Source organism: Nyctibius grandis, chromosome 31 (genome assembly GCF_013368605.1).
Source record: "Nyctibius grandis isolate bNycGra1 chromosome 31, bNycGra1.pri, whole genome shotgun sequence".
NCBI lineage: Eukaryota > Metazoa > Chordata > Aves > Nyctibiiformes > Nyctibiidae > Nyctibius > Nyctibius grandis.
In genome coordinates this window covers 911,663-937,404 of record NC_090688.1, presented here as the reverse complement: position 1 = coordinate 937,404, position 25,742 = coordinate 911,663, and the positions used below count along the sequence as shown (strand labels likewise).

The 25,742-nt window shown below is 40.5% G+C and overlaps 1 protein-coding gene across 4 annotated transcripts in view; it reads right to left on the bottom strand.

The window, feature by feature from the left end:
- Positions 1 to 25,742, bottom strand: part of RANBP3 (RAN binding protein 3) — a 43,224-nt gene that overhangs the window by 7,424 nt on the left and 10,058 nt on the right. Inside the window, exons 2-14 of one of the 4 annotated variants that reach the window (XM_068420682.1) lie at positions 25,265 to 25,320; positions 17,404 to 17,607; positions 12,159 to 12,195; positions 11,988 to 12,071; positions 10,534 to 10,605; positions 9,264 to 9,329; positions 8,318 to 8,410; positions 7,077 to 7,180; positions 5,431 to 5,550; positions 4,482 to 4,585; positions 3,023 to 3,101; positions 2,012 to 2,114; positions 985 to 1,109 (exon numbers count right to left, since the gene is read on the bottom strand). In XM_068420682.1, coding sequence (XP_068276783.1) covers positions 985 to 1,109; positions 2,012 to 2,114; positions 3,023 to 3,101; positions 4,482 to 4,585; positions 5,431 to 5,550; positions 7,077 to 7,180; positions 8,318 to 8,410; positions 9,264 to 9,329; positions 10,534 to 10,605; positions 11,988 to 12,071; positions 12,159 to 12,195; positions 17,404 to 17,607; positions 25,265 to 25,320 — 1,247 coding nt within the window. The remainder of the gene's footprint in view (positions 1 to 984; positions 1,110 to 2,011; positions 2,115 to 3,022; positions 3,102 to 4,481; positions 4,586 to 5,430; positions 5,551 to 7,076; positions 7,181 to 8,317; positions 8,411 to 9,263; positions 9,330 to 10,533; positions 10,606 to 11,987; positions 12,072 to 12,158; positions 12,196 to 17,403; positions 17,608 to 25,264; positions 25,321 to 25,742) is intronic. The other 3 variants (XM_068420683.1, XM_068420684.1, XM_068420685.1) reach the window with 3 other exon arrangements.

Here is a 25,742-nt window from a genome sequence, read left to right as displayed (position 1 = left end):
GGTTTTCCCAGGTGAAACAGGACTCTCATCTCTTCAGGGTCTTGTTTGATTACATGAAGCATCCAGGAGTTTCTGAATTATACAGAGAAACACCAGAACAACTATTTAAAGACCATTCATGTCTGGTAAAAAGAAGTCCGAGAAGACAAACATTATAGGTTGTTATTTTGTAGGATAATACAAGTGTAACTGATACGCATCAGTTACTGAGACAGTGCACCCGTTTGGTGTCAGAATAGAGCAGCTTGTCTGTAAGAGCAAAAAGCTGTCCTTAAAAAATACAGTTCGGGTGCTGAGAAACTTAAAAGATCTCAAGAAAAAAAAAAAATAATTGTAGGATAAAGAGAGGAGGAAAAAAAAAATATACCGCTTAGTTTTACACAAAAACTCTGCATGTTTTTCTTAAGGACATACTGAAGTTAATGATCATATTTAAGTTAATTAATAACTACAATGTTAAATAAATCACAATTAAAATCAGCAGTCTTTAAGTCATGACTGCATGCCCTTCTATAACATCACTAATTCAATTAAGTACCTCAAGACAAATTCCTGAGTACTGTTTTATGGTTTCTGCTATGCCAGAAACCAGATTCCTGGCATAATAGTCCATTCTGAGTTTTAAAAAAAAAAATCTTCAGTAGTACAATAATTAAAGAACTTTAAAATATTTAGTTCATTTACATTTTCTTCAAATAATTGTTTTGTAGTACACAGAAGCTTTTATGTGATTGATTCAGAAAAGTATGCTTACGACTTGTCTGGATGGCCTAAACACTAAAATTTATTCAGCAAGACAAAATTAAGAAACAGCAAAGTAAGGACCTGATAATAAACATCCAAAGTTTGCATTTTAACACAAGAAAGCACGTCAGAGATCTAGAGGATGGCTGAGTTGAAGGGAACCAGGTGGTGTGCATTCAACAGGACGTCCACGTGAAGCCCCAACAAACTCAAAGCTCCTCGACTTTCTCAGTTTCTTACCTGCAACACATTACTTTCGGCTTCCTCCCCAGTGATCACTTCTACCTTCGCTAATAAACACTTCCTTGCAGTTGCTTTAGTATAGGCTGCTGCAGACTCTGCCAGTGATTCTGAAATATTATTAGCTGAACAACATTTTGAAAGTTTGAGAATGATTAGCATATAATTATGTAAGATTTATAAAGGTCTCACAAGTATATCAGAATTTAGAGAAATAAAGTGCAAAAGATGGACATTAATAGAACAGTAGAAACAGGGCTAAAGTTTAGAGCAGAAGTTAAATCTTGTCTTTTAGACTTGTTGTAAAAGCACAAGACAACACAAGGGACAGAAGAAGTTATTGAAGAATTTTGTCCCCACATACAGTATTTCAAAACCTCCCCTAACACATGGACACCTACGTATCTGTAGGTGCTCCAGCAGTACTGACACTGCTACCAGCTCTACAGTTGTGCCTACACATGTACAGCAAGCTTTGTTTTCCACTTTTTTTTTGACTTGCAAGCAGTTTGCTGGAGAAAAGCCGTAGCTCCTAAAATTTCCAGAAAATCTTGCCAATCTGAAGAGCCACAGAAGTCTAGATAGAATCCAGCAAACAGTTCTTGGTTCAAGCAACACATTTGATGCACCCACTTAATACAATATACATTTGACTCAGACATTTAGTTACTGGAAGTATAATAGAATTGCTAAAGAGTTTGGCACATTTCTTCTACACTCTGTAGGTCCACGTACCTGCTCTGTTAATTCCCTCTACTTTCACTCTGCTGAAGATACTCCCAGTACCACAGAATGACCATGAAAAAGACAGTGTAGCCTGTATGTGTTTAATATTAAAGACGAAAGTACAAAAGAATCTATAGCATCCAGCACGTCACCTCCCACTGCTAGCCTGTACCTTTGGCTACAGGAGACGGTAAAGGCAACATAAAAACGTTATGTTTTTATAAAGTAATGGCATATTGAAAAATGTAATCATTTAAACAAGGATTATCTACCATTCCTAAAATAATATTTTGTTTTTCACCTTTCTCTGGTGTGGCTTCCTGAGAAGATGATTCAGACCCAGACTCTGTAGCAGCATTCTCCTTATTACTCTCTGTACTACCTTCATGTGATTTTGGTGGACTCTATTGCAAAAAAATAGAGGAAATGAACAGAAGAAAGCAAGCATGCACTCATTTTGCAGAACAAGACTAGTGATCAATTACTGAGGGAAGACCTAGTGTTTGTAAACCATACAGTAAAAGAATAATCCCAACAGATGACATGCTTTCACAGTAAAAGCTACCCTACTACCCCAGCCAACGAACTGAACAGAGTGCGACCTGAAAACCAGTTCAAATTATTTTTCCCTGAACTGAAACCAAATTTCAACCCTTATTTTGAAGCTATGTTCAATTAAGCAAACCGATTTCAGCTACAGTTCAACTCAGGCACACTTGACTGAACTCCTTGCTCGGTGGTTAGACAGCTATGAATGCACAGCATTAAATGTTTCCCTTTTGTACCAGGAGAGCAATAAAAACAACAGTAAGAAACAGTGAGGCACTAGAAGTTATACCTTAGGTTGGTACACAATAAACAAGAGGATTTCCTCAATTATACCTCAGTGCTGAGGCAGCTGTCTTATCACTGGACTTGAAATCCCATCACTGGGGGAGTCACGTAACTGAACTTTTCTAAATTTGGTGGACAGCAAACATGAAACACCCTCAAATACTTATATTGAAGAAGCCATTTAAAAAAGCTGTGCCATAAAGTGCTTGGACCTGAGAGCTACAAGCACCACAAAGAACGCACTCAGTCTTCTTACACTGGTAGAGCTCGGCAGGGAGCTCCTGGAAAGCACTGCTGGTGCAGACAACAGCCCATAATGAAACCCCCACACCGTACTCAAAATTTAAGTTACCTACAAGGGAAACCACTCCATGCTCCAGCGACAAGAATAATTAAAGGTTCTCAAAATTCCTTAGTGAGAATCCATAACGCAAACTACTCACAAAATTACAACATGTCATACGCAGTGGATACTCACTAGGACTCGTTCACTCATGTTCTGTCCAAAAACAAACTTGTTGCTAGATGCATCTGCACTGTTTGTAGAGTTCTCCGCACTGAAAAACAAAACAAAAGCATGTTTATAGGTCAGGCTGTTTATCTTCTACTGATAAAATTCCTCAAAAAGGGAGCGATTGTCACTGGCTTTAAGAATTAAGCACTGGTTGACACAGAAACATAAGCAAAAATTAATTCAACTTAGTAACATGAGAGCACATACAGCTCTTTGAGTGTGACCATCCAGCCAATTCCTTATCCACCAAGTGGTCCATCTGTCAAGCCCATGTCTCTCCAATTTAGAGAGAAGGATGTCATGCGGGACAGTATCAAATGCTTTGCACAAGTCCTGGTAGGTGACGTTGGTTGCTCTTCCCCTTACCCACCAGCACTGTAACCCCATCGTAGAAGGCCACCAAATTTGTCAGGCACAATTTGTCCTTAGTGAAGCCATGTTGGCTGTCACCAGTCACCTCCTTGATTTCCATGTGCCTCAGTATAGTTTCCAGGAGGATCTGCTCCATGATCTTGCTGGGCAGAGAGGTGAGACTGATTGGCCTGTAGTTCCCTGGGTCTTCCTTTTTTTGTTTTTGGTTTTTTTTTTGAAAATGGGGGTTATGTTTCCCCTTTTCCAGTCAGTGGGAACTTCACCAGACTGCCACGACTTCTCAGAAATGATGGATAGTGGCTTAGCACTAAGTCTGGAAAATGGAGGCCCATATGCCACTACATAATTCAAGCAGAACCAAACAAACCTTTACATTGTGCATGTACAGTTGCTACTTCTGAATAAGGAGATTCAAACAGTGGAACTCCTCAGGGGAATAAAGTTTTGCCTACTAAGGGAATTAAATACCACAGTTCCAAGCTCCAAATGCCAACTGGGAACTCAGCACGATCTACCGATATCTGCCACGTGACCGAGTACTTTTACAATTTTTAAAGGACTGGCACAGTGTGTTACACAAAGGCAGCAGTTAGGTTCCTGCTTATTCATACGGGCCCTCTTATATTGCTCTGAAAAGCTTATTATCATGAACAAATAACTTTCTTTAAACCATTCTTCCCTTTATCCATATCATATATGAAACATACTGAACAACACAAATACAGCACAGATCTCTACAGGGTTCTACTGGTAGCTCAAATTTATTCCATCACTGTTTCTTTCTAAACATTCATGAGAAGACTTCTCTCATGCTTGTTAGTTTTCTGAAGAGGCTTTGGTGAGGACCTGGTCAAGTAAATGGTGTCAAATCCATCTCCCTTGACCAGCCAATTGAGGATTCCCCCAGATCTGAAGTTTGCCACCTCATTCTTCAGAAGCCTGGGTTCCCACTGACCCAGTATAAGCCCTGCATCCAATAAAGAGCAGAGTCACAAATAATTTTGAACACAGAATAAGGAAAACTGTGCGATAGGTTTCCCTGTAGTCTCACCTGGAACTGATGTACTGTAGAAAATAATTTGTCGCAGAAGGTACGTCTGATGTAGGAAGGCCAGCATTCTGCACATCAGCAGTTTCATCGCTTTCATCTCCTAGCTATGAAAAGAACAAGGATATATTGACAGTTTTAACTACTGACCACAACATTTTCAAACACTATATTGTAAAACAATATATGCTTACGTCCGGGTATTACAGTTTCTTTTGTTATGCTAGAAAACCTGTGCTAACTGTCTTCAACAGGAGGCACTAACAATCCAACTCAATTACTTCATGCACAGATTTGAACCCAAGCCACCCTATTTTTCTTTTCATACCTTTTCTGTGAAGTCTTGGTTGCATGGGAGCATCTTAGGAACACGTTTCAACTTAATTCTGACCCAAAAGTTAGAGAAAACATTACATCACACTGAGCTTTAGATGTTACCTATTACTGCAGTAGATGCATTTAATTCTGAAAAAGCTTCTATGCTACTAAAAAGTATTAATTTTTTAAATGTCTGGAAGACCAGTTTTACTAAATAGCCAACCAAACTGTGCTCACAGCTTCTAATTTCGCATAAACACATGGAGGTTTTAACCCTGTTACATAGTGGCTTCAAAGTACTTTAGGAAGTACTTTAGGACATGAGGAAGCATTTCTTCTCAGCAAGGGTCATTAGCCATTGGAAGGGGCTGCCCAGGGAGGTGGTGGAGTCACCATCTCTGGAGGTGTTTAAGAAAAGACTGGACATGGCACTTAGTGCCCTGGTCTGGTTGACATGGTGGTGTCAGGGCAATGATTGGACTCGATGATCCCAGAGGGCTCTTCCAACCTCATTGATTCTGTGATACTTCATAAACAGCCTGTAACGCTCATGCCAACAAGTCATCTGTTCCACTGCTTCTTATCCTCACTTAAATACATCAACTCTTAGTCAAGATAACAAACACGTGTTTACCTTAACTCTATCTCTTAAGTTTTGCCCAAATACAAATGCTTGCTGTGCATTTAGTTCTGCCTTCTCACAGCTGTCATCATCTGAAGTACTGTTGGACTCTTTTTTCTGACATTCTTCAGCCTAAAGGAAAGAAATTGAAAACTTTAGCCTGGGTAATTGAGTTTCTTTAAACAAAAAACACACATTATGACATGGTGAGTCACAGAGTCATTTACAATGACAAGCCAATAACATCTCCTGAGCTACAAGGCAAACTTTGCATTTAAAAAAAATATATCCTCTGTTGTTGTTTAGAGCACTTTTCTTAATTAATCACAGAACAGCTAAGGTCCAAGGGGATCTCTCACAATCATTTGGTCCAAACCATGCTCAAAGCAGCATCAACTTCAAAATTATGCTAGGCTACCTGAGACCTTGTACAGTCAAGTCTCAAAAAACCCAAGGATGGCAGTTTTACAGTTTGGTAGCCTGGTTCAATGTTTGACAACACTAAATATGATAGTTCTGTCCTAATACCCAGCTGGAATCCCCCTTCCCCACACTTGCAGCCTCTCATTTGTTTGGTAGGCACATCCAAGTTCCATTCTACTTTGCTACAGCCCACCACTAGACAGTGGAGGAGAACAAATCAATTCCCTCTCCCCTAGTCCAAGCAGAACATACTCAGCTTTTTTACTCTCTCAGACATCAAGTGCTCCACCCACTAGTCACCTTGGTGGTCTGTAAATGTCCTTCATGTACTGGCAAGCCCCAAACTATACACGATACTCCTGATGCCACCCACCAGTGGCAAGTAAAGAGGAATAATCACTTTTCTGAACCTAATGGCTGCAGTCTTAGTAAAGCAGCCCGGTATGTTGTCTTAATGAATAAATGGACCCACTGCTCATTCCTGTTCAACTTCTTCTTCATCACTTGCACAGGACCTCAAGGTTCCTGAATGTTCCTGCTCAGTTTGCCCAGCTCAAAACCAAAGCCTCTTCAGGCAGGAACAGGAATTCAGTAAATGCTTCCTGGTCTCTGGCCTGACAGGAGCACCAGTCAGACCTGGTGACAGCCACTGGAGGAGACAGCTCCCCCACCCCCCACCACAGAAGACAATTCCCTACTCTCCTGGCCCACTCACTGCACCCAGAGTAAGAGATGAACCTGCAGAAAGAAGATGTATTTCTTCACGCAACTTGATCAGATGAAAAAGCAGTATTCTGACTATCAGTCCATCGTACCAAGACACCCAAATAACAGGAATTCAGTGTCTCTGGTAGGAATGGCATCACTTAAGCAGCAAAAAGGTTTTACAGCAAGACTAGAAATAAAGCTAGAAGGACTAAAAGGAATCAATGAGAGTAGAAGCAAAACTGAGCAAATTTTACATTTTGTGAGTGGAATAGGTATGAAAAACCATCCTAAACTGTGGATTCAGTAAATCTTTATTACAGTTCTTGAGTTAAAGATAAATACAGCATACTATTAGGACAGTATAAAATCTACTACTACACCTGAAGTGAACTACCATAATATGGACAGACAAGGGGGCTATCACTGATGAAACTGCACTCACGTTACTAAACAAATAGACTCTGTTCAGAGAATACTATTTTAAAGTTTGTCACCTTCAATGTCCTTCCAATCCTTCCTCAACTCACCTTGTCTTCAGAGTCAGAACTTTTCAGTGTTGCATTACTTAGTGATTCTGATGAGGCTGCAGAATCTGGCGGGATATTAACACCATTGGTGCCACTGCTAAGAACTGCAATAAGGAAGGAGAAAGTGACATAAATTCTCTAGATATTTAGATTGTCCTAAAAGTACTAAGTGTTCTACAGCAAATTGCATGCTGTTTTCTTGTTTAAGTCCATGAAACATTGCAATGTAAACTAGATTTCCCACAGTATTTTGCAAGAGACATGGGGACCATGGTTCAGCAATTCTTAGCAGAATCAAAATTCCAAATGCAGAAAACCAAGTGAGCAAAAAGTCACTTACTTAATCTACACAAACGCTGCAGGGACTTCAACACATACAACCTCAGCAACCCCCCTGCTCCAGTCTAACACTGTTCATAGCCAGCAGGGCTCCTCTTTGGACTTATCTAGCTACTTACATACTGAACTCCCACTGAAAATTTGTACCCCAATATTAAGTCCTCTGTAGAGTCCAATCTGTGCCAACAGGCATGCCAAGAAATCAAGCTAGAAACATTTGGTTCTATGCCAGATTCAGTATTAACTAAAGTTACTTCTGTTTCCGTTCAACTGAGCTTCCAAATAACAAAAGGTGGGAGGCTGGGGAAACACAGAGTTTAGGAGACATGGATACCTTGAACAGGTTTTTTTGCTTTAACTTCCAGTTTTCAGTCATGCCTATTTCTATTAGCTATATCAAACTCCATTACAATACAATAAGCATATAATACATGACCAAACTAAAAACTAAAAGTGTCTCAAAGTCCCAGTTCCAAAACGGTCACCAAGCCTAGAGGCACCTCCTAGTCATTTAGGCATTTTACATCACTGTGCAGCCAGCTGAAGTCTACCACTACTGTTCAAGTCATCAGCAGTAGCTTATCACACCATGGTCAATGCTGTCATTTGAGACTCTCAATCCATATCCTTAAAAGTCTTTTTATTCCAAAAACCAAGCATGGATTATACCAAAGTTGGAGGCCTGGTGATGTCAGACAGTCACCCTACACAAAACCTGAAAGTTTGACTCTGTTATCCCTTATGTAACACAGATACACTTAACATTTAGATGTTTCTTTTATGAAAGGAGAAACCTAGAAAAACAAAGGCAGATGTTGAATAAAACCAAACTGCTATACTAAACAAATTTTGTATTTTTATTCTCCCTCTGTGGTATTCTACAAAGCAAAGGCATTATTTACCCATCTGCGAGAAAGCTTTTGGCTGTGGTGCCTGTAATACTGCTGGACGTAGTACACTTCGCTGCTGCTCCTTCGGTTTCTGGCTAGGGAGACCTGCAAGTACAAAGTTTTTTCAAGAGCTATAAAGCTTTGAAGCTGAAAAATTCAACTTCGTTTAATCTTCCCTGTAACTGCTTCCAACAGAACATATAATGTAAAACCAGACATTTAAAAAGCTTCCACCCTCTTCTTTCCCATCCCTCATCTCAGCCTCAAAATAGAATTAGTCCCATATAGAGAAGACAACTTCCTAGCCTAAAAGACACTTTAAAATATATTCTCTACCTTATCTAGGAAAGCAGAGAAGGAGAGCTTATGACAAGGACTCAGAAACAACAGTCAAAATGTAAGAGAAATGAACAGTACACAAGCAATCCTATTTATTCACTGACATATTATTCAACTACACATTCCAAGTCTTCTTTTCTCCTTCCAATGAAGTGATCTCCAGATACTGGAAAAATCATTGTTTTTTTTTCATTCTTCATACAATCAAATGTATTGGTAGTGTAATAATCTTACATGTTGTTTCATTTAACCTTTTCACTTTTTGAATTAACCTAGCCTCTCTGGTTTGCTACAGCAAGATACATGGCACTACAACTCTTTAACTCTGCTCTGATTCAAAAAGTCAACTGACCTTAAACAACCTAATTAAAAAAACCCCACCATCTTAACACCAACTCTAGAAGGTTATGGTAATCCCAGAAGGTTCAGTTTTCACTGCACAAAACAAAGCTGAACTCTTGATCCAATAAAATACTACTCTGGAGAACACAAGATTTTTTTTCTGCATAAACACAGGTATTGCCACCTTCCAGCAACAATAGCAATTTGAGGAAACTCCTAAATAAATAAAATGCTTGAACTGGTTTCTTTGTACTGCTGCAGAAAGCATTGAACTCACCTGCACTAGGTGCCTGACCATGGATAAGTATTGGTGGCTTCAGCCGGAATCCACTGCTCTTTTCCTCTAGAAGCAAAATACAAAATTACAAGGACATAGCTGTAACATACTACAAATATTAATTCAGCCAAAATTCCTCATGCTTTCCCCACTATAACAACCTCACAAGTTTTATAACTATCTAAAGTCATAAGGAGATTTCCAAAGAACAAAATTCCCTTTCTCCAGAAGTCTGAATTTCCAGTGATCATCCAGCAAATATACATCACAAAGACAGAAACACAAGCTGTTGCAAGAAAAAAATTCAAAATTGTTTTTCATGAGAAACATTAAACACCATTTTCACAAGAGAAATGGAGTTCCTTCTGTGAAGGACTTAACAGATGTTTAATAGAGGTACTCAATAGAGGTTTTAAGGGAGAATCAAACTAAAGAAAGGACAAAAGTACGACTGAACATGACAGCTGCTAACAAGCACCCAACTGCTAATTATCATAAATTAAGTTAAACTTAATTGCTTAATATTAGTCTCTTGTAATTCCATTAGCTTTTACAGTATGAAGGTAAAAGAAATTCCTTTGCTTGTACTCACTACAGTTAAGGCTTTTAGATAAAATAATAAAATCTCAAAAAAATACTCATAAATCCACAGATATTACAAAATTAGTTCCTAAGAACTTACAAGGTATAATTATAAAATGTTTCCTTTTAGAGACCTAACAGTTGTGCTCAGAATAGGACAACTCAGCACCTTTCCATCTTACTGTCCTTCATTATTCTCATGCCATTTAAGCATAAGATAACAATGTGCTATACAGCAACACCAACACAACCAAACCACAGAACAATGGTGATTAACAAAATAAGTGGTACTGTCAACACACCACTCACAGGTCACTGCTGAACATCATCATGACCACAGATTATGGTTCATTTGATTTTTAATATTAAAAAAAAAACAGTATCTGAAGTAGGTAAGTGAAAATTTCCCTTAAGTTTTATCTTGAGGTTAATAGGTGGGCACAGAGTCATACTGCAGTCTTCCACCACCACTCCCAAAGCATTTAAGAATTCTGATATGTTATTTTAATTACCTCCAGCAAGCATGAAATCAAGCACTGAAGTGAGCAAAAGAACAGCTGTAAGATCAGAACCATCACCACTTCCATTCTCACAGAGAGGGTCTTACTTCTGAAGTATCGGAGTACTCTGGATCATGACAGACTGACAGCAACTCGCTGAGAAAAAGCAAAAAAATGAGGGAGCTCACCTGGTTCTGAGTCAGAATTGCCTGTAGAGGGTTCACAGAAGCTTGATGGCATAAAGACGTTGTTCTTTGTTACTGCAGTCAAAGAAAAATAAAGAGAAGTTGTGCATATTGTTCTTAATTATAAACTCCATTCCCAGACATATCAAGGCTGCAAACTGAAAAGGATTTTCCTAGTCATTTGTTTATTTTAGTTTTTTTTTTCTTCTAAACTAAAACAGTATTACAGTCACAGAAGTAAACAGATCATTGTCAATAAAATCCCCTTAGTTTCTCCTGAAACAGAGAACAGAATAAATGAAATTTGTTCTGAGGGAAGATAAACACAGGATTCGCACGCAGTCTGAGTTGTATTGGAACTAAGAACTAGAAGTGATGTTAGAATGTATAATATCATTACAAAATACGCAGAACATTTCAAAAGGCCTCTGCAAAGAGGACAGAAAGGAGTGTGATGCCTCCTAAATAGTGGAAGCTAACAGCTGGGCTCCTCAAAAGGCTTAAGAATGACAGCGTAGTTTGCACTAAGAGCCAGGCAACTTATGTTTGAACTGTCCTGCAAGGATGAAAACCCTACAGAAACAGAGGGGAGTACATCAGAGTATTTGCAGATGTCACACTTATGCATAACAGTCAACAAAAGAGCAAAAAAAATGTTTGAAAGGAACAGGAAAAGGACAGTGTTTCTTTTCCACCCTTTGCTGGGACCTGGAGAAGCAAGAATAAGGATTTTGGTCAAGGCCCTGTTCAGCAGTTGAATTACTTTTGGTGTTGCACAAAGAATCACAGACAATGCAGTTTATGAAATATGATGACCAGAGCAGCAGGTAGATGCATCAAGAGTCACAAGGCAACGATAGTAAGTTGGGGTTTTTTGTCTCCAACAGATCACCTTGCATGAGGTAAAGCATGACAGTATTTATCAGCTCTTTTAGCTTTAGAATCTACCCCTGGCCTTCCCAGTGATTTTGCTGCCTTGACTGTATACACAAACAGGCAGCGGTCATTCTCGCTTGCATTTGCCAGGGGAGAATGTTGCCGAAATGCACTGAATCCTCCCCACTTTAAAAGGAACGGGAGAAAAGGAAAGGACTAAACCAACTGAAACACAACCTGAGACGTGGCAGCAGAGTAACTAAGAAAAATATAGCATTTATATTAATTTGTTAGGAAGTGACCTGATCACATTGAATCAAAAAGATTTCTGGTAAATTCTTCAAGTTAACAGTGTAAGATTAAAAGCTGAAACTACAAATATATATAAACTTACAGATAGAAAAGATTTTTAAAAAAAAGCATTATCTATCAACTCCTTTGGGCTTCACTGAATTTGCTAACACAGACCAAAAAAAGAGTATGTAGCTGCAGCAGACAGTAATAAGACTGCTAACATGATTGGAAAAAAAAGTTGAAGAAGGAAATCCACCTCTCATATATAATATTGTAACAACATTTACCTGACTGAGGAGGGAACTGAGTTAAGGATGAAGTTCTCTCACGCTTTACAGGTGGACAGTAGCTCCCATCCTCTCGATCTGATTCTGTAGAAAAAAGCAATTAGAGAAAACGCACAAAATCCTGGAGACACATATACTTGTGTTGTTTAATCTTACAATCAAATCTCTTACCATCTCCATCTTCTGGACTTGATCCATCTGCTGATCTCTGAAATCAGATGACAGTGATAAAACAAAAATCACATACTGAACATTTCAATCTCTTTGGATACATCCAAATGTTTTAATCATCAGTTCAGAGATTTTTTTCTTTACTGCCAATGTTATACACTCAAGGCAAAGCATTATCTTTATGACTTACATGTAGGCATAGTTTTACCCAGATACTATTAAATAAGATTAATTCAAAATTTACATTTACAAATAAGATACCTGAAAATTCATATCCAAGCACTAACATCCTTAGAGACTATGCAACAATTCTTAGTTACATTTTCTATATATTGAAAAAAAATGTTGAAATTTAGTTTGATTTTAAAAATATCATAGAAGTTCCAAGCTCATCATGAACATACCCATTATTTGAGAGCTCATTCCAAAGCACTTTTCCCAACTAATGTAACTGACATCAGTTCCTTCAACAAAACAACAGCACTGGAGGAATGTCTTTCAAAGCGTGCTCTCTAAACCAATACTATGATATTTTGGTAGGAATTAGCAATGGATAATCTCCTAGCATCTTCCACAGTATCAGGAACAAAACAGGAAGCATCACAGGCTACCAACTATCACAATATTCGAAGAGTCTTTGTTCAAAGTTTTCACATCTTTCCCAAGGACTTCTAGGTCCCTCTCCTCCTCCTTGCTCTGCCAGTTCCTCAGCTGATATAATTTCCCTTGGTCCTTCAAAACATAATCCCATGATGGATTCCTTTCACTATGAAAGGTGACCAGGGCAGCATTAGCACCTCCATCTCATTACAAAACTTCTTGACTTACTGGACCTGCTCCCTAGTCCAACACTACCCTTTCATCCCACTCCTGCCCCAGGACACACAGACACCTCCCCTTCACACAGTCTCACTTCAGAGCTTGGCTGACTTGGGGAGGAAGAGCAGCTCATGGACAGAGCCCCCAGCAGCCCCAGAGCTCGTCCTTCCCCACTGCAACTAGTCACACTTTGGCACAGAGAATAGGCAGGCACACAAGGATCAGGCAGCACACAACAGGACCGGTTAAGGCTGCACAGGACTATCATCTGAAAGACATACCTTGGATATAAGAATACCAGAAAGTACAAAACCTTCTATTTAGCACTACCTATATTTAGAATTTAGATACTACTGTACTATCAGTATTTCACTCAATGCTGTTAACCCATTTACACTGCATTTTGCCTATGCAATTAAGTTTAAGGGGTTTTCTGTTTTGTTTTACATTAATAGAAAAGAATAGCTACCTCACTAGCACCCTAGTCAACTACTTTTGAAACCTTTAGCATCGGGAATGAAAAGGTACTGACAGTTCTGGAACACAACTGCCCGCATCCACACATACCTATCAGCCCAATCTCATTAATACTCTACTTGATGATCCATGCTCTTCCTACATAATTGGTGAAGCACTCCACACTACTGGAAGATGATGTTATTAGGCATCTCCCTTGCCAACACACACTAGTTTCCCAAAAGATAAGGCTAACGTGGAAAACCACGATGTCATCTGTTTCAGCAATCAGCATCCGAAGTCAGAAAACATTCTATTTTGCACAGAAAGTGTTGTCACATACACCAGCAATTTGTTTAAATTTTTAGCAAAATCCTGAAAGCAAAAGAAAACCATTTAGTAAAAAATTTGCATGAAAGAAACTGCAGATCTCTATGTGCAAAAATCCTTTAAAAATCAACAAGTGATTTCCCCCTGAACTTCAAAAACTTAAGCTGTTACTAATATGTACTGTATTCTCAATGCTCGAGTAAGACAGACAGACAAAAGTCAACCCTGTATAGCGCAAGCTTCAAATGATCACATCATTGTCATTAACTGATGCAAGCACAACTAAATATACCATCACTACATTTAGTGGACAAGGAGCATCAATATCCAAAACCAACTCTGTAACCTACTGAGGGCAAATCAGAGCTAAGGATCTACTCTCTCCGAATTATTTCCATGCTTCCTAGTCCAAGAGTTTTAGGAGATTAAAGCTACGCAAGAGTCCACATGACAAGTGTTACAGCAGTTACTGACATTGCCAATCCTAGTCAAAGTAGACGCTGCACAGAATTAAAAAAGGATTTCCCTTTCTCTCAAATGTATTTTTTCCTACACAGGCATCCTTCCCGTTCACACACTGCTCACACTGTCAATTAGTGCTTGCGGAAGTTAGGACAGACCTTGCAAGTAACTCCCACCAGAAAAACACAACAACAGGTTTAAATTTTTCACAGACTCAGGACTTTAAAGGCCAGGGAAGAAAAGTCATAATGGCTTAGGTTGATCCCCAAGCACAGACAGGCCAAAGAACCTCGTTTATGTCTCCCTCAGTACTGAAACTCCTGCCTGAGCATTTAAGATATCCAGGTTCGATTTTCTGTTTTCAAAGGAATGAGAATATGCACGAGTTACTCCACTGCAGAGTTACCAGCACTACTGGGAACTGTTTTTTTAATTTTGTTATACTCAGCATCCCGTAAGAGACACACACCACTCTGGTTCCTTGCTTTCATTTAAAAAGTTGCTGTCAATATTCACTCCCCATTACTTGGGCATTCACCTATCAGGTCTCCTCAACCTTAGCTAAATCTCAAGTTTTTTCACTATAATAATGCTTTCACCAATGACCAATTCACTCTTACAGACCTTGAAAAATATTCCGAAATCCTTCACTGTTAAAAGAAAGGCTTTCAAGAAAATAAAGCTCTATGCACATGACCTAACAAAGTCTGATTTCCCACAGATCCTACCTAGATAACAAACAATGTGGAATAACCTGCAGCGAGAAGTCAAATGTTTGAGGCAGCAAGATGTTTTCTCTCCTCTCTAGTCTGCCTCTACCCACAGACTGCAGAGGAATCCAGAGCCAAGATCTCCAGACCTCTCAGCACCTTTGGACAAACCTGGCAGAGTTAAAGGTAGATGGCACAGCGGGTAGGGGTACGCAGATACACTGTGTTAGCATAAGCTTCATCTTCTTATGAAGCCGTACTATAAAGTAAGTTACCACTACAGCCAGAAGTTGCTTACCAGTGCTGCTTATTCAGAAGAAGCTGGGGATGCTAGACAAAAAGAGGGGGAATACATGCATGACAGTTGACTTGACAGAGTGGAAAAAAACATCAGATTACACCTAGTGATAATAAACAACAGTCCAGCCTTTCCATTTCAGGCCTCTCCTTCCAGGCTACTCAATCTGTACATTACAGCAATACATGTTTTGCACAAGTAAACTACACAACAGAAATGAAAGCCAGGACCATCTCATCCCATAAGGAACTATTAAGGTGACTCAACTTCTCTCCATTCAGTTCTTTGAAACTAGAAACTGAAGAGACACTTAAACCGGTAACATCAAAATCCAACCTACAATTTACTCCTCATTTAAGAATAGAAGCCACCTTTCACTTCTTCCCTCCTCCCCCTACTTTTAGGAATCCAGCTACAGAAAAGTTACAATTATTTCTAAATAGAGGCTCCTACGGTTCTGACACATTTCTAATTAACCATATTACCTTAAAGGCTACCAACTGCTTTTTAAAAGTGCAAATGAAAGTAATTAACCATCCCATGCTGAAGTACAAATACTGCTTCTTTACACCCATTACTTCCTCACACAGTCATTACAACAAACTAACACAGAACAACTTACACAAACTTCAACAAATTGTCAGCTTTTGTTTATTCACAATAAGGAACAGAAACAGGGAAGGTGAGGGAGAATTCAGGTAAAGGAAAAAAAGTCAATGTAATTAGGTGAAGTCTGTAAGAGTACACTTAAAGTATTTATCTTTGAAAAATACATTTAAGATGCAAAAAGTGCATAGAAAGGCCAGTTACACGCCTATACTGAGCACTGTACACTATTCCATAAATTTAAGTGAATGGAATAAAGTTCAAGGATGCATAGATCTCTGTTGTGTACAGCCAAGAATTCCTGCATATATTCCCCAACAGCATTTTTGGTTCTTAAATTTCTTTCAGACCTGGGTTAACTGGGGTAAGATTTTCTGCTCTTTAAGAACAAGTCTAAGATAATGACCACTTGCTGCAGTTTTCCTGAAAGTCTGGTTAATACAGTTCTCTTGGCCAGCTCTACTAACACTGGCAATTTCAAATGATAGAAAACTGACATAAAAGTCTGTGCCTATGTTTACCAGCTGTATTTTAAAATATTAACCCTTGAAAACTTTAACCTTCAAAAAAAATTGAAATAGAAAAATTTCTGCAGCAGGTCATCAAGCAACAGTCTGGAACACCGAAAGCTGCTTGTACCTTATCATGGCAATCCATTCGGCACCGGGTTTACTTGAAATAGAAAAAAAAACCACGCCACCAAAACATACTAGTGCAAGAGAAGGGCACAGGTGTTGTGTGCAGCAGCCTTAACAGGTAAAGATCTATCAAAGAGTACATGGCTAGTGTGTGTGGTCACAAAGGGTACATGGCTAGTGTGTGTGGTCACAAAGGGTACGTGGCTAGTGTGTGTGGTCACTAGCAGTGGCACACACCTGCACTAAGAAACCATGGTCCAACCAGAAAGATTAGGAACATTTAAAATTGCTCTGAAAGACTGTATGGTAGAAGTCCTTCAGTCATCTAAACTTTCCAAAAATATTCTGCTGCAGCACCAGTAGAAAAATCTTACAGTAACAGCACTGACAGCTTTTCCTACCTCAAGGTACTGATTTTTTTTTTTTTTTTCAAAAATTCAAAATTCTGCTTTAGTATCTTTCTTGCTGCTTTTAATCTGTTAAGTACATTACAGGTTGGCATGACAAGCTCCTGTTTATATCCAGTGGAAACACAGCATTAGCTGTTCACTTTGTCAAGCTGCAGCATTATGGCTCAAAAGGAATAAACAATCCTCCTCTAATGGCTTGAGGCAAATCCCTCATATATACCCACTTTCTCACTCATGTAGAAGAGCTCTTATCCTTAGCAAACACAGTTTACACCCTAAAATTTAAAATTAATACTTGATGTGTCTTCTACAATTACACCCACTAGGGAGTCCCAAACAAATTTAATTTCTACTAATTGGAACAACACCTTAGAGGGGACTAACACTTGAGATCAAAGAACCAGACAAGATAGTGAGCTGCACTACCTCAAGTTAACAGTAACAGATTCCTCCTAGTGAAAGGGTCTTTTTTCTTTAAACCCCTCAGCAGCAGAAGTACTGAAGGTTCACACTTACCCCTGCCAGTTCTTGTTGAATAGGAGCAAGCTGGGCTTCAGAAGCGGGACTCGGGGCAGCACTGATTGAGGCAACAGCGGGAGCAGGGTGCTCAGAGTCGCGCTCACCAGCTGATTCTTTGTGACTCAGACCATGGTGGGGGGGCTCAACCTCTCCCTGGGGGTCCTCGCCTGAATCCGACAAACCTTTTTGCTCTGCAGGGGACTGGGAGCAGAAAAGACAACGTCCCTTCAATGCCAGGCTGCAACAGAGAGCAGTCAGAGCAGTCGTCCTAGTGAGAGGGTCTGCTAATCCCTTTTTAAATTCTACTGTTTTCACAGTATGGCAGAAGGACCTGCTTGCTGCTGAGGCACCAGCTAAAATACTCACACACCAGGTTACAGAACCTGCTGACTGAATTAGCTTCCCCTCCCCACAAAAAGCATCAGTTGGAGCAAATACACTTTTTTTTTTTTGAAAGTTAGCTAAAAATGTCAGTGTCCCTGGCAAAAGAGCACTTTGCCAGCCATGGGGTTGTTGGGGTTTAACTCCTCCTTCTCTCAAGGCCTAAAGGACAGATAACTGCTTTTATGCCCATATTCAGACATAAGAAATAAACAGACAATTAATGGAAACAACTACCCTCCACTGTTCTTCAGACCCTGTTTGAGGGAGGTGGGGTTGATTATAAAATTCTCCACAGAAATTCATTATTATAACATTCACACATGACAAAATCCTTTCATATTCATGTGAAAGTGAATTATGTGAAAAGCAACACCAATGTTTTCTTTTGTAAATTAAAAAGTTTGCATATCTGTTTCAAGGAGGGAGGTGATAGGATCGCTGGTGCACACTAACAGGATTTGATATTTGCTGAACTTCTGCCACAGACTCTTTACATTTCTTCAGATCATTTAGTGCTGCAGGTCCCCACTTGGAGAACAAAAATTAAGCATTACCATATTCTGCACATGTCTGAAGAATGAAAAAGTTAAAGGCTTTGAGCCTGAACAACTGTACTGTGATAAAGGACTAAATTATAGTCCATGGATAATATGCAGGCCAAGGACGTTCTCCCAGCTGCGATCTGTGGGCCAAGCCTCCTGGTGTCCTGTGGTGAAGTATCTGGAGAATCAAGCAGTTAGGCAAAGATATCACTCAAGCACATGACCTTGGCTTGCTCTCAGAAAGCATTCAGTAGAATGAAGAGAGACTAAAAATGCTCATCATCACCCAGGTCCGTGCAAAACAGAGTAAAGAGCAACCTCAAAAATAAACAGCAGTTTTTAAATCTTAAGTGGCCAAAGTTCTTCAGCTATGACTTGGCCTGTCCTCAGAGGCAATTATTAAAAGATAACAATACATGACATTTTATCAGTGGGTTCATTTCAGTTCAGCAAAGTTACTCGAGTTTTAAATCTTGCAAGAAATTACTATCATTGAGGCCCAAAACAGTCAAAATATATTTAATGGGGATAATACGTCAGGTAAAAAGCTGGGGATGTTAGATTTTTGTATTTTCAAAATTTTCTGGTTTTAATAAGAAGCTGTTACTAACAGACCCAAACACTAACTTAAAACCCCACAGAATGAAAGAGAAGAGTTAAAGAAACATTTTGTTTGTCGCCAAAGTTAAACCCAGTCTAGCACTCTGCTATTCTTACCTCTTTGACTCAGAAGAACAGCATGAAAAGGCTATCTGGAACTGGCCACAGCATTTACAGTGTATGTATGTTGTTCATACGTAAAGACAAGGGGTAAACACCTCAGTCCTCCGCTCGTGTTTTATACCCATTACTCCTAGTCCCTTTTTATGCTAAGCCTCACTTTCAAAGCTAACAAGCATTCCAAGTGTCACTCAAACTGTTTTCTTCCCCTTCAAGGGGAGACAGCCATAAAAAAAGTACAAGGATTAGATCACAAGTTACCTGCATCACACTAACGCAAAAGCAATTATGTGAGCAGCACCACTGAAGATCTGATTTTTCTCATGGCTTATGTTGCATGCATCCTCAGAAATATATGCTAAAAGTTAACTTCACAAAATTATTTCAAGTAAACTATGGCCAGAAAGTGTCGTGAAATAGTTTTAAGGCAGAAGTTACAATTAGTTTCAGAGCACAAACACAAGTCTAACAAGTGACAAAAACTAATCATAGAAAAGGTTGAAATCTTTAATTCAAAAAATGCTACGAAAAGCACAGTATAGTTCACGCGTAAGTTATCAGGGTAGATAATGGAGTAACATAATTCCATGCTTAACAAAGCGAGGTTAGGACTTCACGTTGCTTTCAGATCTTAACAGCTATGAGTCTTCCCAAGCTGATGCAATTTTCCAACTAGTGTCAGCACTGGCTCTGCTTGTCAGAAAAACAAACAGCAGTGTAGAAACAAGGAAGATATTTGGATGCGATCATTCAGGTATTTGCAAGAACTGTCTCTAGCTTACACATTGTAAAAATAGTTCTCAAAGAGTTTAGGAGATATGAAAATAATGAAAATAGAGACTCAAATGTGAAACAGCCAGCTTTACATCCACCATTAATTGATATCTATAATGAAAATCAGAAGAGAGAGACTAATCCTGTCCTTTTAACTGCAAAAGAAAATAACCAGAACCTCCTTCCTGAAAGTAAAATTAAGAGGCATCTTTCTGAACACCATGCACTTTTTGTCCCTTCTAAAGAAATACGACAAACGGCAGGTTCTGATGTTTTACTAAACTGGATACAACCTCAGCTGGAACAACCAGTTAAAAAATTAACTTCCAGGCAAAATTAACTTCCAGGCTAGTATGCATTTTGTCCTGCAACACGCTGAATATTTTCCAGCTTCTAATGGAGAAACAGATGTCTGACAGCTTACAAGCACAAACTTAAGTAGAGATTTCCAGAAAAATAATGTTCTTTAACTTAATAGTAAACAACATTAGCTCCAGAAAAGTCAGTTAAGACCACTGAACAACATCAACCCAGCCCTAATACTGAGAGGGCCCACAGACACTGCAACAAAATAATTCTGCTCAGGATGTCGAAGGAAGAGCACTAGGCAAACATTTAACCAACCATCATGGACAGTTAATGGAATACACAACTGTCTTCCTTTAGCCCACACCCAGGGCTAAAAAATAGCAGTTTTTCCTCTCACCTAATGTCCCTTCCCCAATGAGGAAGGGAATTGGGAAAAAGAGAGGGAGACTCGTGGGATGAAGTTAACCAGATTTAATGAAATGAAGAAAAATCAATATAAATGACAACACAAAACAGACAAAAATATACTCATCCACAAATCACTGGCAAGTTGCTCCAGGAATCACAACAACCAACAGGGAGGAGAAGCAAGGAGAGCAGGAAAAGCCCCACCTGTGGGCCAGCCACGGTCACCTGCCCCAGATTTAACTGCTGAGGGCCTTGATCACCACGGCAGGCCACAAACTGAAACCAAATCCCAGTGACACCAGGACAACAACGCAATGCCTTATCCCCACTCTCAGCTTACTCTCAGGTTGCTGTGTTGGCACTGAAAAGCCTCCATGAACACTTTGCTTACAGCTCCAGAAGAAAGACTTGACTAGACAGACATTTTGCTAAATTAAAATTGTAATTTACACAGAGAAATCACATATTTTAGAAGCATGTTGTTTGTCAACTGCTTTGAAGTTACTACTGCATTTTCTTCAAAATGTTGCTCTAGGAAAATCTCCTCTGTTAATAGATTTTCCTTGTTAACTTTAATAAGAACAATCTTTTGTGGCAGGCAACGCACTTACCCCAGACCTCTTGTATGGAAACAGTAATGGAGTTAACCCTTAACGGTAACACTAAGCTGTTAGTCTCCAAAAAAACAGGGAAAGGTCTCAGCCAGTGTGTATCCCAAGTCACCTTTTCTTGATTAAGTTGATTAAAGGATCACTAAGCTGGCCTGAATGCTAGGTTCTGATTAAGTAGCTGTTACTCTATGACTATTGTACCAACACTACAGAAACCAGCTACTGGCACAACCAAGAGGCAGGCTTTGGCCTTTTATTTAATGAAACAGCAAGAAGCACAGCACTGATGCTTCTCTCACACTTTCTCCAGTCTCAAATACACACAGTATAAGCTACTAAAATGATTATTAACCACCCCCCCCCCTTTTTAAGAAAACTGTACGTCTCCACACATTACACAGTTTAACATAAGCATTTGTTTTTGTTACTAGATGTATTACACTTTGGAAATTGGCAACCAAGTGACAGATGCTGCTGGCAGACTGTTCATGACCTGCTTCAAGAACAAGCCCTGTTTCCCAGCCAAGCCAGACCCGTTCCACACCTATACTGACCGTGGCTGGCCCCCTCCCAGCACCAACACCACTTAGTATTTAGATCAATTCCTAACTCACTTCTGACCCCTGTGCCTTCAAGACGCTTGGCTCACCCACAGGCCTTGTCACACACGGTCCCTCCAGCCCACCGGCAGGCTTTCTGGCTGTGCCTTGGCAGAGGCTGTCCCACACACAGCTACCTACTCAGCACCACCACAGTCTTCAGCATCCTCAGAGGCAGCTGGGAAGACTAAATCACAGATCCCTCCCCCTGGAACCCTGGACCCTCTCTGCCAGCCCAAAGAGACATTAAGCCTTCAGTTAACATTTTCCACAAATATATGTTTGAGACATACGAGAGTGCAACAGATCTGTCCCACAGTCCAACACAGGAGCTTGCACAGCCTAACGCTGAAGGTATGCACCATGTGCAGGCCACTGGAGGTACACACTCTGTGTGGAAGGTACAACATGAAGGAACTTCAGAGCGCAAGAGCTGACAGCTTAGCACTGAAGGACCAGGCCAGCAAAGAAAGCACCATGTCCCTCTGCCTTGGTTGCACACTGCTATGATCATCCATCCATCATTTCTGAGAAGTCGTGGCAGTCTGGTGAAGTTCCCACTGACTGGAAAAGGGGAAACATAAACCCCATTTTCAAAAAAAAAAACCCGAAAAAAGGAAGACTCAGGGAACTGCAGGCCAGTCAGTCTCACCTCTGTGCCCAGCAAGATCATGGAGCAGATCCTGCTGGAAACTATACTGAGGCACATGGAAATCAAGGAGGTGATTGGTGACAGCCAACATGGCTTCAGTAAGAACAAATCGTGCCTGACAAATTTGGTGGCCTTCTATGACAGGGTTACAGTGCTGGTGGGTAAGGGGAAGAGCAACTGATGTCACCTACCAGGACTTGTGCAAAGCATTTGATACTGTCCCGCATGACATCCTTGTCTCTAAATTGGAGAGACATGGGCTTGACAGATGGACCACTTGGTGGATAAGGAATTGGCTGGATGGTCACACTCAGAGAGTTGTGGTCAAGGGCTCAATGTCCAAGCGGAGACCAGTGATGAGTGGCGTTTCTCAGGGGTCAGTATTGGGACTGGTGCTGTTCAGTGTCTTTTTTGGCGACAGACAGTGGGATCGAGTGCGCCTTCGGCAAGTTTGCTGACAATACCAAGCTGTGTGGTGCGGTCGACACACTAGAGGGAAGGGATGCCATCCAGAAGGACCTTGACAGGCTTGATAGGTGGACCTGTGTGAACTGCATGAAGTTCAACAAGACCAAGTGCAAGGTCTGCACATGGGTCGGGGCAATCCCAAGCACAAATCCAGGCTGGCTGGAGAATGGATTGAGAGCAGCCCTGAGGAGAAGGACTTGTGGTGATGGTTGAGAACCTCACCATGAGCCGGCAACGTGCGCTTGCAGCCCAGAAAGCCAACCGTGTCCTGGGCTGCATCCCCAGCATTGTGGCCAGCAGGGCGAGGGAGGGGATTCTGCCCCTCTGCTCCGCTCTCCTGAGACCCCCCCCTGCAGTGCTGCATCCAGCTCTGGGGCCCCCAACACAAGAAGGACATGGAGCTGTTGGAGCGAGTCCAGGGGAGGCCACGAAGATGCTCAGAGGGCTGGAGCCCCTCTGCTCTGGAGACAGGCTGGGAGAGTTGGGGCTGTTCAGCCTGGAGAAGAGAAGGCTCCGGGGAGACCCTAAAGCAGCCTTCCAGTACCTGAAGGGGCTACAGGAAACATGGAGAGGGGCTTTTGACAAGGGCATGGAGTGATGGGATGAGGGGGAACAGCTTTAAACTGAAAGAGGGGAGATTGAGATGAGATATTTGGAAGAAATTGTTGACTGTGAGGGTGGTGAGACCCTGGCCCAGGTTGCCCAGAGAAGCTGTGGCTGCCCCCTCCCTGGCAGTGTTCAAGGCCAGGCTGGATGGGGCTTGGAGCAGCCTGGTCTAGTGGAAGGTGTCCCTGCCCATGGCAGGGGGGGTTGGAACTGGATGGGCTTTAAGGTCCCTTCCAAGCCAAACCAGTCTATGATTCTTTGATGACTGCTTCCAGGCTAACCGTGGAAGCACTGCCAGGTTAAAGGACACCTGGGGAGAAAACTCACCATGATGCAACTCAGAAGGGACTTCAGGAACAGTCTAAGCAACAGCAGGTGATTGGGAGCTGTTTCCTAGAAGGAAACAATGTGAACCAAACTGATAGTGCAAATAGCACCCATTTCATTCCAAAGCACATGTAAGTGCTCACTGTAAAAAGTGTAATTGGAAGGAACATCTCAAAAGTATTTACTCTAAGATAGGTTTAATTTGATTAGCTAATATGAGAAGAACAGCAGATTTAAATCCTTTGCAGGCTGACATAAGATTTCAAGCTTCTGCTGAGGAATATGCCTACTAAACCTGCGAGAAAGCTCGAGTCTGGCACTTGTTTCAAAGCAAAGAAAATCTACCAACTGCAAAATGGTTCAGTATTTCTGTTCAAACATTTGAGAAGATTTTCTGATTGCACAGATAATATAACAACCCAGTGATTCAACAAAAAGTGAATCGTGTACATGAGTACACTTCTCTTGGTTCTCACCAGCTTCAGCTGAAACAAGAGTAACTTTGATTTTTTTTTTCCCCAAACAGTTTTTACTATTAACTAGGCAGAATTAAATACTGCAGTATATTGGGATTCTTATCAATTTATTTTACTAAAATTTTTTTTACAATATAAGAAACTGAAAGGCTTACTGTTTGGGGGGAAAAAAAAAAAAAGGAAAACTACACCCTAGCACTCATCCATAACATTGTGCACGTCACACAAACTCTACTGCACTCGGACCACATGGCTATGGTTTGCCATTACATCTATTTCAATATAATAGCAGTATCTGCTAAAGAGAAGGTCCTGCTCCTTCCTTCAACTGTCATTTCTCTCCTGAGCCCTACTCCTTCTGCAGCCACAGGACGAGTTGTATCAGCCTCCTGGTTCAACCCAAGCTCACCCAGGGAACACCTTCCAGCAGATTACAGCACAGCTCCAACTCGACTCAACACGGTGTAACCACTACCGCAGACCCCAAGGCAGGGGACAGAACACACGGCACGGGTAGCGGGACGGGTGAGTGAACAGGATTACAATTTCCCAAGGTAAATAGACACTTCACAGCTTACTAACCAAAGACAGGAGATACATTTAAATATACTGAGGTGAAAAGCAATAATCTAGACCGTGGTTTTCTTTGCTTCATCATAACTCTATCAAGAAAAGAAGCTTTATACTTTTCTCCTAGAGCTGTCAGCACTCCTTTGCCACCTGTTCCTTTCCAGATACAGCTCTGAAGATACTTTTTCTCCCTGATTTGGTCCATCTTCTGTCTGAAGAGCTACCCACTTCATGCCACCGTCATACATCTTCCCACTTCCAGCCCTCCAGTACCTCTTCACCTTATGCCCATTAATAATGTTAATGCTCTATTATCCATCTTCAAAACAATACAGACAAATGCCTGCTCACGGTGGAATGAGTCAGGGCTACAGAACAAATCAAACAAAAAACGATATCAACATCTCCTTACCTTCTGTGCTTTATCCTTCTGAAATACAAAGACAGGTGGAGCAATGGCAGGTTTTTCTGTAAAAAGAGAAATCATTGGGTTTTTTTCAACCACATTCATTATTGACTAATATGAAAATATTATGTTCTATGATGCTTTTACCAACAATGAATCCCTAAACCAGTTAAATCTCAGTTACACAAATTGTTTCCACCAGTTCCTGGTAACACATAATTATAAGGACTCCATCTTCAAAAGGAAAAAGGCGTGTTTTAAGAACACCACCACCACTGATATCTGAAAGCTATTTGTCTTTTCCCTTCAGATCTCTCTATTTCAAACCAGTACTTTTACCACACTTAGGTACATCAGGAGGAAGAGGTCCTTTGCTACAGTAGTTTACTTTTTGAACACATGTAAGTTTTGCAGGCAAAAACTTTTCCTTCTCCACAGTAATGCTTAATGCAAAGAGTTTTGCTGTACACACCCACATAGCCCT